Source organism: Brachionichthys hirsutus, chromosome 7 (genome assembly GCF_040956055.1).
Source record: "Brachionichthys hirsutus isolate HB-005 chromosome 7, CSIRO-AGI_Bhir_v1, whole genome shotgun sequence".
In the NCBI taxonomy this organism is placed as follows: domain Eukaryota; kingdom Metazoa; phylum Chordata; class Actinopteri; order Lophiiformes; family Brachionichthyidae; genus Brachionichthys; species Brachionichthys hirsutus.
Window position 1 is genome coordinate 6394547 of NC_090903.1, and position 13939 is coordinate 6408485.

The following is a 13939-nucleotide window of genomic DNA, read 5'->3' on the forward strand; positions in this document are numbered from 1 at the left end:
CTCCAGCGTTTGATAAGATACGCCAGAGAGCAGGGATCGATTGCTCTTCCATCTCACAGTATTCTGGGGTCAGAAATGCTCCACAATCAAGCTAGCGTGCAGACCCACTCGTTCAACGTGAACGTTTCCTGCTCGGATTAGGAGTCAAATGTATTCAGTGTAAAACGTTCCAGCCATTCAAATTCTATTCTGCACCTTGCTTAGTGACTTGAAGTTGCCGTAGTAGGATTTTCTACATTTAAAATAGCTTATTGATAACAGTCAATTTATACCGGTTACTTCATTTGCTGCACTTCTTTCCTCATCAGCTAATCTTTATTTGTTTTCATCAGAAAATAAAATAATATAGATGAATGGAGTGTAGTAGAGATACAGACGTGGTATTGCTCGATGAGGTCGTACGGAGAGTCCTGTGCTGTGAGGTTAAGCTGGCTCGCCGTTTCTGCAGCTTGTATTTGGACATGATGCGTCTTTGTCTCTGATCTGTCCTCGTTTTATTGCAGCTGTCCTTTATGAAGCCGTTTCCATCGTTTGCATTGTAAATGCTTATTTTGTATCACATGTACAGTTTAAGTGTTTAAAATGAATAGTTGTTTTTTCCGTGGTTATGCTTGTATTACTAGACTGATATTTTGAACACATGCCTGTCATATTTCCGTGGTTTTTATTATGAGTATCTGAAATAAATACATATTAAAAATAAAAGCTTCTTCTTTTTTCAGAATTACAAACTAGATTGCAACGTCTTGTTTTAGTGTCTATAGGTTTAGTGTGTTTGTTGCTTCCGGGGGGGTGGAGGGTAACTGAGTACTTTTACTCCAGGGTAACACATGTGAGTATGCTTGTCATGTACTTAATTTGTGTATTTATTTTTATACTTCTACTGCTGTTCTTTTTACATTACATTTATTTGACAAGATATTTTAAACATTAACTTTTCAGATTGTTCTACGTAGAATATTTCTTGAAAGTTTATCTTTGTCTCTTATATAAAACATTTAAGAACAGCTTTAAAAAAACAAAGGTAACCTTTAACCCCTCTTGTATGTTTTTTTAAACACACATGCTACTTGTGTTTTGATGGCGTTATATTCAAATTAACTGGCAGGACTAGAGTGGGGGCGACGGGCTGGGTAGAGGTCTTCCTCAAACCCAGCTCGTCGGTTTCTGGGTTGGAGGTCTGCCGGGCTCTGTGGGTCTCCAGCTTCCTCCTCCACTGGAAACACACGGCTGCCGCCTCGGCTCCATCTGAGTTTGGCTCCGGCTGCTTCAATCCCTGGAATAAGGATGTCATTTTTAAGTGTAGGCTTCTATCGCAGGACACGAGAAAAGCGATAGATAGTTTGAGACATCGTTACAGAATCGTGAGGCTGGATCTTGTCGCGTGTTTACCGTCATGCAGGCGGTCTCTGCGGCGCGGACCCCTCGCAGCACCGTCTGGAGCAGACTTTGAGCATTCTTCACAAGGATCTCATCGGATGATTTGCACCCGGGCGTCACAGCGTTAACGCTGAGTGCACGAAAGGAAATCAGACAGTCTCATCAACCTGCGTCGTCTTTCGCTGTCCAGCTGAGGTTTGAGTCCTCTCACCTGGAGACGATGTGGAGCTGGTTAGTGACGGTGAGGATCTGTTCCGCAGTGAGGGAGAGTTCGACCGTGCACTGTGTATCCGTGCAGTGGGTGGCGATTACTCTGATGAACTGAGTTACTGACTGGCAGTTTGAGATCACGTCTCTGGCTGCGTTAACGAATGCCTCTTTGTTCTGGAAGGAGAGGAGATCATTGAAGAAGAAAATAGACTCAAGTCGAGACTCAAAGTCTGGCGGTCGTTACCGGGATCGGTCCTTTCTTCCTCAGGTACTGGGTCATGTAAAATATCGTGTCAGCCATCTTCCTGGTCACCTGGACTATGCGGTTGTCCTCGGGATCCCAGCTGTCGCTTTCTTGCTTTAAATAAATGGAAGTGGAGGTCAGCGATGAAGCTTCTCTGTGCGCTCCTGACTTGATAGCGGCCTACAGAAAAACATGAAAAGGATTTATTGTGACCGATTGGAACCGCTGTCCTGGAAAACCTATTGTAAATCATGAGACACTTACACTTTTGTTTTTATTTCCACTTTTGTCCCGGTTTGCCATGTTTCCATCCGGTTCTGCGACATCAGCTCTTTCTATGTGGCCTGTCCGCCACGGTGCTGTGTCAGGGGCGAGCTCTACTTCTTTGCCTTTAGGTGGGCTTCTGGACAATACTTCCATCGTACCCTCGGGGGTTCCGCCCTGTAAACCTGCCCTGATGTGCTCTTTAGCCTCTTGGTGAATCCCGTCACACTTCCTTATCTCCTCCGCCACATAGTGAGCTTTGGCTGACCAGCACTGCAGCTGCACATCGAGACTCAGCGTGTCACAAATGTAATGAGCTTCTACCATGAGCCTCGCTCTGCTGATTATATCTGAGATCTGAAAAGACAGGCGGTCGTTGATCGACCTCAGATTAAATCGAGCACGAGGGTCACGGACGTAGTTCAAAGACTCCTCGACCTTTCTGGTGGCGTGTTTCACGTTTTCAGACAGAGACTGTGCTGCGGCTTCATATTTCTGCCCTGCGTCCTCTGTGCTGTCCCCCTTTAAGCGTCCTGCAGCAAAATAAGCAGCGCTGACAAGGTTTTGAAGGGCAGTGTCGTAATCCCTGTTCGCTTTGCTTAAATGACCAGCAAGGACTCGAATCTTAATTAAGAGTTGCCTCTGAAAACATTCGGACTTTGCAAACTGCATCACGCGCGGCTTCGCGTCCAGCTCCTCTGCAGCTTCAAGGTAGGCCTCAGTCAGCGCTTTGAGCTCCACCTGGTATCCTGTTAGCTGCTCTGACCTGTAGGCACTCCTACAAGTCAGGCCGGTCAACCTCGCTGCCTCTTGGAGCCGGAGCGAGTTCTCAGACAGCACTGACCGCTGCTTCCGAGGACCTAAGTGATTCATCGCCGTCGACGTTCCCAAAACCCTATCAACGGAATTCAACAAGATCTGAACCGACAACCCCCACAGGATGCAAAGCCCCTCCAGCTGATCGGCCTGCCCCTCCGGAGTGAGGGGGCAGTCCGTCAGACGCCGGGCATGGTTCTGGGCGTTGTTCAGCTTGCTGTGTAAAACGCTGAGCGTTTCTTGACTGTCGCCTTGTGATGTTAAATCAGCCAATGTCAGGAGCTGGACTGTGTCAGCACATAATATCATGACGTCACCGAGCTGCTGCCTGACAGCGGCTGCCGTTGTTGGCAGGTTTCCTTGCAGCTCGCTGTGAACAGCATGATACCAGGCTCCAGCCACCGGCAGTAAAAGCTTCTGGGTGCTGTTAATAAGGTCAGAGAACTGCGCGCTGTGTTTGTAGACGTTCGCTGTGCTCATCGCTGAGCTGATTGCCGTCTCCCGAGCCGTCTGGATGAGCAGCGGAGTCAGTGACACCAGGCCTGCTCGGAAACGTTCCAGCGTCTGACCATCGGCCGGGTCAACAAATGCCAATGCTTCCTTTGCAGATTGGGCATAACAATTGGACAGCTCGAGAACACCCGTGCAGACTCGGTTGAGGGCTGTGACATCTTTCCCTTTAGTCACAGTCACAACTTCATACAAGAGGGGCAGGAGGTCAAATTCGAGAGGTCTGTGGATTAGTGTGGGCTCACTGGAGACAGCTGCGCGCTTTAAATCACCGCTGTCACATTTATGAGCCAGTTCCGCTTCTACGATTCCCTTCTCACGCTCAGTTTGGGAATCTCTCTCCACAACCCCAGAAACAGGAGAATCGGTGTGTGTCGTCGGGCGGTCGACGTTTAGTTCACAAGTGTCTTCAACTGGGAAATCCGATTGTAGGATTTCAGGGCGACGCGCCCCCTCTCGCAACGGGCTCAGGAGATGTGGATGCTGCTGGCCGTCCAGTCCCTTTCTGAGCACCTTAAAGTGCTGAAAAGCCACGGAAACGTTGCTAGAAAAGGTAGAATATCCCTCCACGTTTAGGCCGGAACCTGAACGCATGTCCCTGATGGGCTCAGCCACTCTGGTTTGAGATGACTGGCACTGCTTCAGCAGGACCAGAAGGCCGTTCCTGTAAATGGGGTTATTGCTTCCGTCCAAGTGCCTCCTCACTGCACGAGTCACCAGCTTCAAGAGACCAGTAAGGTTGGTTGCATGTTCACGAAACAACTGACATGTTTGTTCTCTGTATGCTTCATCGCATCCACGCTTCTCATTAGCCGCCTCGCTGAGAGCGATACTGGTGAACTCCTTCACGTCCAGCACATCGCCAAAGGCATCCTGAAGGTGGTTGGTCTCTTCTTCCCATTTCTGGCACAAGCCGTGAAGCTTCTGAACCGTTTGCATTGAATTATCTGCAAGTTCCAGGGACAAGGACGCCGTTTGAACTCTGAGTCTCGTGAGGCATGCTCTCGAGTTCTCCACGTTCTCCAGACTCTTTGCATCGATGGCCATGGCCGAGATGAAATTTGTCACTTGGATTATTCTGTCGTTAGAAGATATAAAATCCTCAACAGTGGGCTGGATGAAGTTCAGATCTGTATTAGCAGAAGATTGATCTCCCAGGATCTGTCTGGTCACACTCAAAAGCCCTTCAACCGTAGAGGACGCGGTCAGAAAGGTGTCAAAGATTTGATGGAGAAGAGAAGTCGCCAAGGCTTTGTCAAGCATTTCTATTTGCTGAACCAACAAACTGCAGGGCTTCTCAAGGCTCTGCTCAGAATCATTAGGATCCTCCTCCAAGGTCTTTACAAGTCTTCTTATGGTTGACCAGAACTGCAGGACGTGACGACAGTGACCCACCAGTCTTTGCTGAAAGTCTCTACGAGAAGAGTTTGCCACGACCATACAGTGAAACACAAGATCTCTCACGAAGCTGTCAAATCCACTGTCTAGGATAGAAGAGGCGGAGCCACCGTTCAGAAGTTGCAGCACGCGGTTTCTTCTGCCCGTGTAATAACCACACGGACCCAGTGATCCAGGGTCGCATTCGCTTTTCAAGGTTAGGACGATGTCATTCACTGCACTCTGCACGTTCTCCAGAACATAGCTCTTGGCTGCCTGGGCTTGCTCACTTGCAGGGTATTTGATGGTTGCGCACGTGGCCGTGTGCAGCATGGAGATGCAACTCCGCAGAGTGTTCAAGTAGTTTAAAAGCCGTTTGGTTTGTCGGGCATCCTTTAAAGAGTTTGCTCTCTCTGCTGTCAGACTCTTGAGTAGAAGCAGAGACTTGGAAAACACCTGGAAGGATTTGAACAGAGAGTTTATATCTGAGGAGGAGCCAAGCTCAGACAGGGAGTCCAAAACACGGTGAGCAGCAGCTATGACACGCCTTACAGTGGCATCGTCTTCCACCAACAGAACCTAGGAGCAGAGAAGCGGATCAAACTGCGTGTTATAGGTACTAAACAGCCTTTATTAATTAAAGCATGGTAATAGTTTGTTTGTACTGTCTATAGGAGATTAAATCATGGCTGATAATTCCAATAGTTTTCAGCACTAGCATGAGGATAACATTTTGTTGATACAAAGCCAAAAAAAAAAGAGAGAGAGAGAGAAAATGGCAAACTAAGCAAAACAGATTTTCATTTTTTTGTGTAAAGTTTAAAAAATCTGAAAACACCAATATCTCTGTAAAATGTTACAGAAGGTCAACAACATTCCAAAGGATCGGCCAGATTACTGTTCACTAAATAAAACCCACGTTGAACATGCAGATTAAAACTGATCAGACCACAAAACAAATGCACCAAATCTCTCTAAAAATGCCAGCATGCTTAAAGATGAATCAACAGCGTATGAAAACAAACACAACAACACAGGGCTGGTGAAAGACAAACTAATAAAGATCAATCATCAATCAGTAAGAGAAATTTATAATGAAATATAAGATCATGATGTGAAATGGAAACGAGGTTTGATTGATCAAACGCTCTGAGCAGAGCTGTTCTGGTGCGTTGCAACTGTATAGTTCTATAGCTTTGAAGGGTAAAGATTGAAGTCCACCATGCAATTTATTTCCAAGTGGTTTACAAATTTTTATGCGCTCCTGTTCTGACTGCCAGAACAATATAGTTGGCTGAAAGTGTCCATCTTCGTTTTTGCTCGTCATGATTTACCTTGACCTGGATGACTGAGAACCTAAACAGAAAAGTTAAAATTACAAAAATCACTCACGGAGAGCAAAATCAAAGAATCAACCGGACTTGTTCAAGTTTGGTTGAAGACGTTTCACCTTTGATCCAAGAGTTCTGAAAGACTGGTAGAGAGTCAAAGCAAACAAAGGATAGAAACCACCAGGATAATAAACCCACACCCACTAGTGTCTTCTTCTTGAGTCCCACCGCCCACCGCAGCACAAGTTAGGGGTCATCAGAACCCTGAACCGCCGGGCCCAGAACACCCCCACCAGAACAGAAGGAAAGGCCAAAGAGCAGAAACACATCCGGGATGCTCTAAAGACATGTGGCGATCCCAACTGGGCATTTATCAAGACCACCAACAATGCAGTACTGACCAACCATCCACACCTGGGTGCAGCTCAACCTTACGGCTCACCAGAGGGTCGCGGGGGGGGGCAACAATCTTTCACCCAAATGCTAATGATTCCTGGTGAGGCTTATTTTCTTGGTGGTTCGGCCCTTTGTTTTCTGCTCCAACAGGAGTACAAGTATCTGGACTTCAACCAAACCGAAGCGAGTCCAGTCGATTCTTCCTTTTTGCTCTGCGTGATGTGCCTCGACCCGGATGACTGAGAACAGACACAGACGTTCATAAATCACCGCGTGGCAATGATAGCCTGGCGTGCCTAAATCGTTTTAGCAGATCGAGAGGCTGTTTCCTGCAGCAAGAGAGAGTCAATTAGAGTTGAGAATGTGAAGTGATATAACGGTGACGCACCGTCCCAGTAACAGAGAGGACTTTTGTCCAGCGTTCATGCGGTGGCTGAATTCACTGCTTATCTAATGAAGGAGAGTCGCTCACACACAGGATGTTATAGACATGTATCTGTGGCTGACCCTGGAATATTCACTCCCCTTTATAAACAGCAAAGGGTATTTCAGCATGTTCAGGACATCTCGGATGAATATATATGAGGCATTTCAGGTGCGCAAAAAACAGGAGTTTGTTTTCCTGTTGTCTTTCATAGCGATCCCATTTATGGAAAACTCTGGGAATGTAATAAGTAGGTGCAGCTGTGGAAGATTAAGCTATCGGAACCGGCCAATGAGGATAATCAGACACAGCTATTTGCTTCCTTTACTTTTGAAATGTGTAATACATGTTGTGTTTAGAAGCACGCTTGCAGAGAGTTAAACGCCTTTACTTTAACGACTGCCAGGAAGACGTTTTGTGTGGCAGTGACGAGTTCCTCTCTGTGCTCGGTCAAACTAGGCTGGATGCTGAGCTTCTGGGCTGCCAGCAGCAGATGTTGTCCAGACTCGGAGACTGACTCCAACAGGGAGGACATCTCCGTGTGAAACACTTCATCCTCTGTCCCACTTATGTGCCTGGAAGCAAAGGGCCAGGTGTTTATCTGTTTATTACTCTACAGCCTCACATCAAGTAAAAGAGGTCACATTCTAGAATGGTACTTTCACCTGTTGCCATCGTACTTTACAGTCTGTCCTTTATTTCAGTTTAGTCCACACTACATACCTGCAGGCCGCTGCTGTCAGGTTGTCAGTAGCCTTAGCCACAGCCTGAGCTGCACCTTCCAGCCAGCCGAACTGTTCAGGTTCCTCCGTGCTGTCACACAACAGCACCAAGCGGCATAAGTGGGCTGCGATCGGTGCAACCACCTGCTCCATGGCTGCAGTCCTGATCAACCCATGATCAAATAGAAAGGACATTCTGGCTGAGTGAGTCTCTCAGGCCCAATGAACGAGCACAGCCCCCCCCCCCCTGCTGTGGTTTTCCTGCTTTATAGTGTGGTAGAAGTATTAATAATTCATTGTATGCTGCACTGGAGCTCGTGTTGATTTCAGTGTTTCATAGCAACGCTATCCGCCTGATCAAATTTTACACAACCAATTTAAGTATGATAGAATATTTGTTATAGTAATACTTTTATTATTATTATTACTTATTTAGCAAACAAGTATTCCACTTTAAGTTTCATTCAGCTAATAAGAAAATCCTCATAGAGCCCACTGGTATTCAGTCATGATACAACAATGCAAAATTTAAAAGCTATATTTCTATTACCTGATTAAAGAACTGAAATTGATCAAAAATTGTGATTGTGACTGAAATTTCTCCTTTTTTTTATTTTTTATCTATGATTTCATAGATCTATTTAGATAAGAACTTTGAATACTGGTACATACCTGTTAGTGCAACATTCTTGAGATGTGTCTGTACAGATCAGCCAGCAGGGGGCAGCACACACCGTTATATATAGATGTATATAAAAAACTACATGCAGACCGATGAAATTTCATTCAATTTATCAACAGATAAATATACTGCTCAAACACGACTCAAACATACAACACACTATAATGGAAATGATATTCAGTGACAGTAGTATACCCAGAATGAAACCCCAAACAACACTGTGATCGACAAACAAACAAAATATAACCATCACAGCTCAAATTTACAATAAAAAAACAAATGTCAAGTGTCGGTTTTCTGCATACAGGTGTAGATAGCATCACTTCATCAGATGCAGATGCAAGATGTATGTGAATGTGTACAGTATATGCTGTCATGCCAGTGGAATTAAATGTTAGAATAAAGTGTTTCGAATCAATAAAAGTTTCATACAAAACAAAAACAAGCCAAGCAATTATAGCAAGCCATAAAGTGTCTTAGCACTGAAATCAGAGAGAAATGCATGAATTATTTTCAAATATAGTTTTTGTTCTTTGGCATTGCACATTTAAGTCGGGCTCTAGTCTGCTGCAAAAATCATCCGAACATTTTCTGTGTTTCTGTCATCAAAGAGAAATTGTAGGTGAAACTGAGGTAAGCGTCCATCTTTCCTTGCTATTTAGCCCTATTTACCTCTTCGGGGACTTTGAAAATGATTCAATGTATTCTGATGGTTTTCATTAACAATCAAGTACAGAGGAGCTGTGAGATTCAATAGCGATTTTAAGGATGCCGGCATTCTTCCATGTTGACTTAAAATCATCTTTTCCCAGGAGCCCTAAAAAGCTCATTTACGTGTCGTGATTGATTGCAGCACATTCTCACCTATTTTTATGGAATCACTCATGCCACGGGGCCTCTGTAGCTTGACTGCTACTGGACTCCCATCACTGCCAAGTGGAAAGTCATGCATCTCATAATTCACCTTTAAAGCCAGATACTAATAACACAAAAGCAGTGAAATACGTTATAAGTCGAAGCTTGCAAATCAATCATCATCCGGTCTCATGTCTTCATTTAGAGAGAATCATTCCCATCACAACTCAGTGAGAGGAACAGAATCAGTTCTGATAAACCCAACCCCTAAAGGGTGCTGCCCACAATGATCCCAAAGCATCTGAAGAGTCAGAGCATTACAGAGTATTCACTTCTATCACCTGCAGCCAGAAGCCTTAACAAATGGAATGCATATTTAAAGTAGAATGAATGGACGCTATTATGGCCCTCATGACCACAGAGGGCAGTTGTGTGGGCCTTGAGGGCCTCTGGGACAAGACCAGGAGACACGTGGGCGTGGGGTTTCAATCAATCTGTGAGTGGGATCAAGATAAGAATTACGCCTGATTGATTGCCAGCGGGAGGGAAGGGCAGTCGGGATGTGGAATAACAGAGACACAATCTTTCTCTCGCAGGAAGAACCGGATACACACACGCAAGTCAATCATACTCTATACAGGACATGTCTTTGGCGTAGAGAGCAAAGCCGTGGAGCTAAGGCATTAATACTTATCGAACATCAGTGCTTTTAGGAAAACAAACTGCAGACACAGGATGTTTTAATGGCCTCCAAAACCCCAACTCTCCTTGAAGCCCAGTTGCACGCAGTATGGCTTAAAGTGTATGTATAAAAATAAATGTGCTATGTAACACAGCCCTGAGGGTTTTGTTGTCCACCGGTATTCGTGCCGTGTCCACATTCCCGCATGGATGCGGGTCTCCATCAACAGCGACACTCCTCTGGCCTCCGCTGAGATCAGTTGAATTCCGCAGCAAGTGTCCTCTGGCAAGCCACACTGTCACCTCAGAAGCCCGTTTCCTGGACCCCCACCCACGAAAAAAAAAAGCATTAAGTCCCCAAAAAATATGGAGAATATTCTACTATTCCACATATGGAAGACCGAAGGGCTTGGGGCGGCTGGGCTACAAGACCCTATGCTATTGGATCCTTCCAGACCCAATCCCTAATCTCATTGGCTCCTCTGGGACCTTCCTCGCAGCCAGTCTCAGTGGTTCTTTTCCATCCAGTCCCAGCTTTCATCGCTGTCCTTCCTGTTCTTTTCAGCTTCAATGATCTCTCTGTAGCGCCGACGGAAGAATCCCATCTGTCAAGGAACGAGAACAAGTGTTCACATGTGGCAAGAGGAACAAAATCCAGCGCTTGGTTGAGTTCAGAAATGAATCGCAGGAACGCGATTCCTCCGGGAGATGGTGGAGCTACATTCTACATTCTACATTCTTTAAAGGAATGGTTTGACATGCAAATAGGTGTAATGTCAAAGACGACTGTCTTTGTGCAGATTAAGCAGCAAAGCAGAGCGTCGTGTGAATTACTGTCGGAATGCTCTCGGTTCGTTTTAATAGTGCCCCAAACGAGCCCCCTCTTTTCTAATCTTTGCTGCTGGATGTAACATTTATATTTTCTGTGGAGATATGAGGGTTGGGGGGGGGGTAATCTTTTTCCCCACACTTATAAAGAAAATTAATAAGCGTTTGAATGGTCTTCTTAATCCAAAGTATTTGCTGGTGTGATGCTTTTATGGCGAGTTGATATTATTGGATCAGAAAACAAAATCAGCACACTTTACAGCATTTAAATGTCAGTCTTGATATTAGTCTTAAATAGTAGAAGGTGCCCTTTAAAATCTCTATCGTGATACTTTTTTTAAAACACACGTTAGAGTTAATAAACTTCAAAGATACGCAGAAGCGGTTACATTACTGTTGTGCACAGTCGGTGTTGGGTTTTGGTCGTTGGTGCATTCAAGTTTAAGTTAGACTTATAGAATGAAAAAAATTGATTTCGTCAACTTTAATATTTTCTCATTTGTCTTCTGGATTTTATTTTTACGCAGCTTGTAAATGTGACTCAGAGGAAAGTCATTGAACACACCACAACGAACCAACAGCTTCCCCAGCAGTCTTCGCTGCATGGTTACGTATGTTGAGCTCAAAGATTGTAAATCATTATATAGCTGCAGTGAGACTTTTCTGTCTGATAGGATGCTAATTTATTAAACATCACGGCACCCTGATAGATATCAGTCAGTATGTAAATTAATAGGCATCATACCTAGAATGGAAAAAAACTAATCAAGTACTTTCTGCATCGTAATGTGTTATTTGTACAGGAATTGAATATTCTAATAGCCATTTAAGCGACCTGCATCCTGGCTTGATGAAGGACAATATGACGCGTCTAAGAGGAATGAGGCAGAGTGTTGGTGTGTATCGAAACGAAACTATGACGCTTCACTCACGACGGCTCCATTCATTTATCCGTTTGACTGAACTCTCCGCAGGCATTTTCTGAAAAACCAACGCAGGACATGTGCTGCTCTTGTAAGGAAGGTTTATTTTGGCAAGATCCAAGTACCTGGGGATTGGAGTGGTGATGTGGGGGGCTGAGAACATGGGGGGTTACGGAGGATGTATCCCGGGACCAACATTCCAACGTTTAGTCGTGGTATTCCCGATGGAAAATGAAGCCGTGAAAGAGAAAAGGAGTTTTGTGCTAACAGGGCCTCTGGACATCAGCGAATCTGACGCTTCTTTTTTTTTTTACATTTTTTCTTTCATGTGAGCCGTGTGGGTGTGAATTATTGTCCATTCTGTGAATTGCCCTTTTCATGGTAGTTTAAGGCTTAGAGGAAGTGTCGTCCCCCCCCCCCCTCCCTAGAGGTCCAGCTGTCTCTGTTCAACTGGGTGCCCTGCTGTCATCTAAAAGAATTTCAGGGCGTCTGGATGTAACAACTCCCTCTTATTTACTGTTGTACTCTTGGCAGAAAAAAACAGCAGCTTTGTGACAAATGCTAGGAGATGACGAAGCACGATCTGTTTCCATGTGTTTACCTTCCAGAGCAGCACAGCTAACAGCAAAAATATGAGGATCCCCACCAGGAGACTGATGGCGATGATCCAGCCGACGACGTAGCCCCTGGGCTCCTGATTGTGGAGCGCCTCGAACACCAGCTGAGACACACAAAATAAACCTTAATTCAGCCAGTGAGACACACAAATACAGCGCACACATGATATCATGTGCTGCTCCTGATGCAATGTGATGCAGCAAGCAAGGAACATGTTATTTCATGCTGCTTTGGCTTTTCCCAGAATTGTTGACTCGGACCAAGAGCAACAAAGTGGACACTGTGACATTTATCTCAAGGACAGAACAGTCAGCCATCAGTTTGCATTCTACACTACGGAAGTACAGATCAGTACAGACAACAAATACTTTGCTACAAAGATGTTTTATTTGGAATTATATTCAAGCTCCACTAACAGCACAACAATGTCAGTCTGTCCTTCACTTTGCTATAGACTTTAAAGACATCTCAACAAATACTTAATAAACAACCATGAGAATATGCACAGATATCAAAGGCGTTCATCGTCGTCTCCGACTGTCAGAAAAGACGTTTCCCTTAAATCTTTTTATTTATTCATCACTGGTATGAACTACATCATCAAAGCCTTCACCTTGATGATCCGCTTCAGAATATACCACTCCACTTGTCAGTGTATTTAATGCCAACAAGTTTTCATCTTATTAGGTCAGCAAAATTCAAAATAATACATCACCCACTCCCTTTTCCAACTTGGAGCCTCACGCCTTGAAGCTGATGTCTTAAAGGCCAGGCTGAGGCTAAATCTGAGAGTTATCTTTGTTCGAGGAGGCTTGGCATCTCTTAAAAAATACCCCGGTTCCGCAATAAATAGCTATTTGAACTGTTTCCCGTGGAATGAGTGAACGCTGACCTGCTGGATCATCTGTCACTGACACAGACCGAGTTAAGCCAATGCACACTGCAATCCATAAATGCAACGCAAGGCAGTGGCAACCAGTGATGAATCGAGTGTGTCATATAATTAAGTCAACACAATTATTTTAAATCCCTTTCAAGCACCGTTGCTTTAATTTTCCTTTGATTTTCTAATAACCGTTATTAATGTCATTTGTGTGACGGTCTGCTGGATTACTTAGAATTTGCGTTTTTACTTGAATTCAAATGACTGCATTTGGGACATCTGAGTGTGTTTCCATCATTCAGGCCTTAAAAAGAAAACAATTTAATCACTAAGATTATAAAACAGTTGGGATTTTATTTTTAGTAGTGATTTTTAATAATGTCTGTTACTGCAAATGTGCAGACGATGGAACTTAAAAAACACAAATGTGGCGTGAGACACCAACTGTGTGCTGAGACACACAACCGAGTGGACACGTGACAATTAATCTCTGGGATAGTTTCCCACATTAACACCTGCCCGTTGCTGTGCATGCCGAGGCTGTTGCATGCACAGGGAAGATTAAAGCGCTGCCGGTCGATGCTCTCTGGCTGTCCCAAATGAACTGGAGCACTCTGGCTGGCAATTCTGGGAATGTGTGCGCCTGGATGTGAAGTTCCTTCACCTCTGCTCCGTGAGGTAAAGTTTGTAACTCAACAAACCCACAGATTCAATCTCAGCTCGTTTGCTTGACCCAAGGGACAAATACGAGGGACCAACCAGGGTCCGTGATTGATGCTCTGCAGCGTGTGCTCT

At 44.8% G+C, this 13939-nt stretch overlaps 1 protein-coding gene across 1 annotated transcript in view; it reads right to left on the reverse strand.

Annotated features, from left to right (window-relative positions):
* Positions 1-10398: 10398 nt before the first annotated feature.
* itga9 (integrin, alpha 9) overlaps positions 10399-13939 on the reverse strand; it is a 39866-nt gene continuing 36325 nt past the window's right edge. Inside the window, exons 27-28 of the mRNA XM_068740909.1 lie at positions 12245-12364; positions 10399-10497 (exon numbers count right to left, since the gene is read on the reverse strand). Of these exons, the coding sequence (XP_068597010.1) occupies positions 10399-10497; positions 12245-12364 (219 nt within the window). The remainder of the gene's footprint in view (positions 10498-12244; positions 12365-13939) is intronic.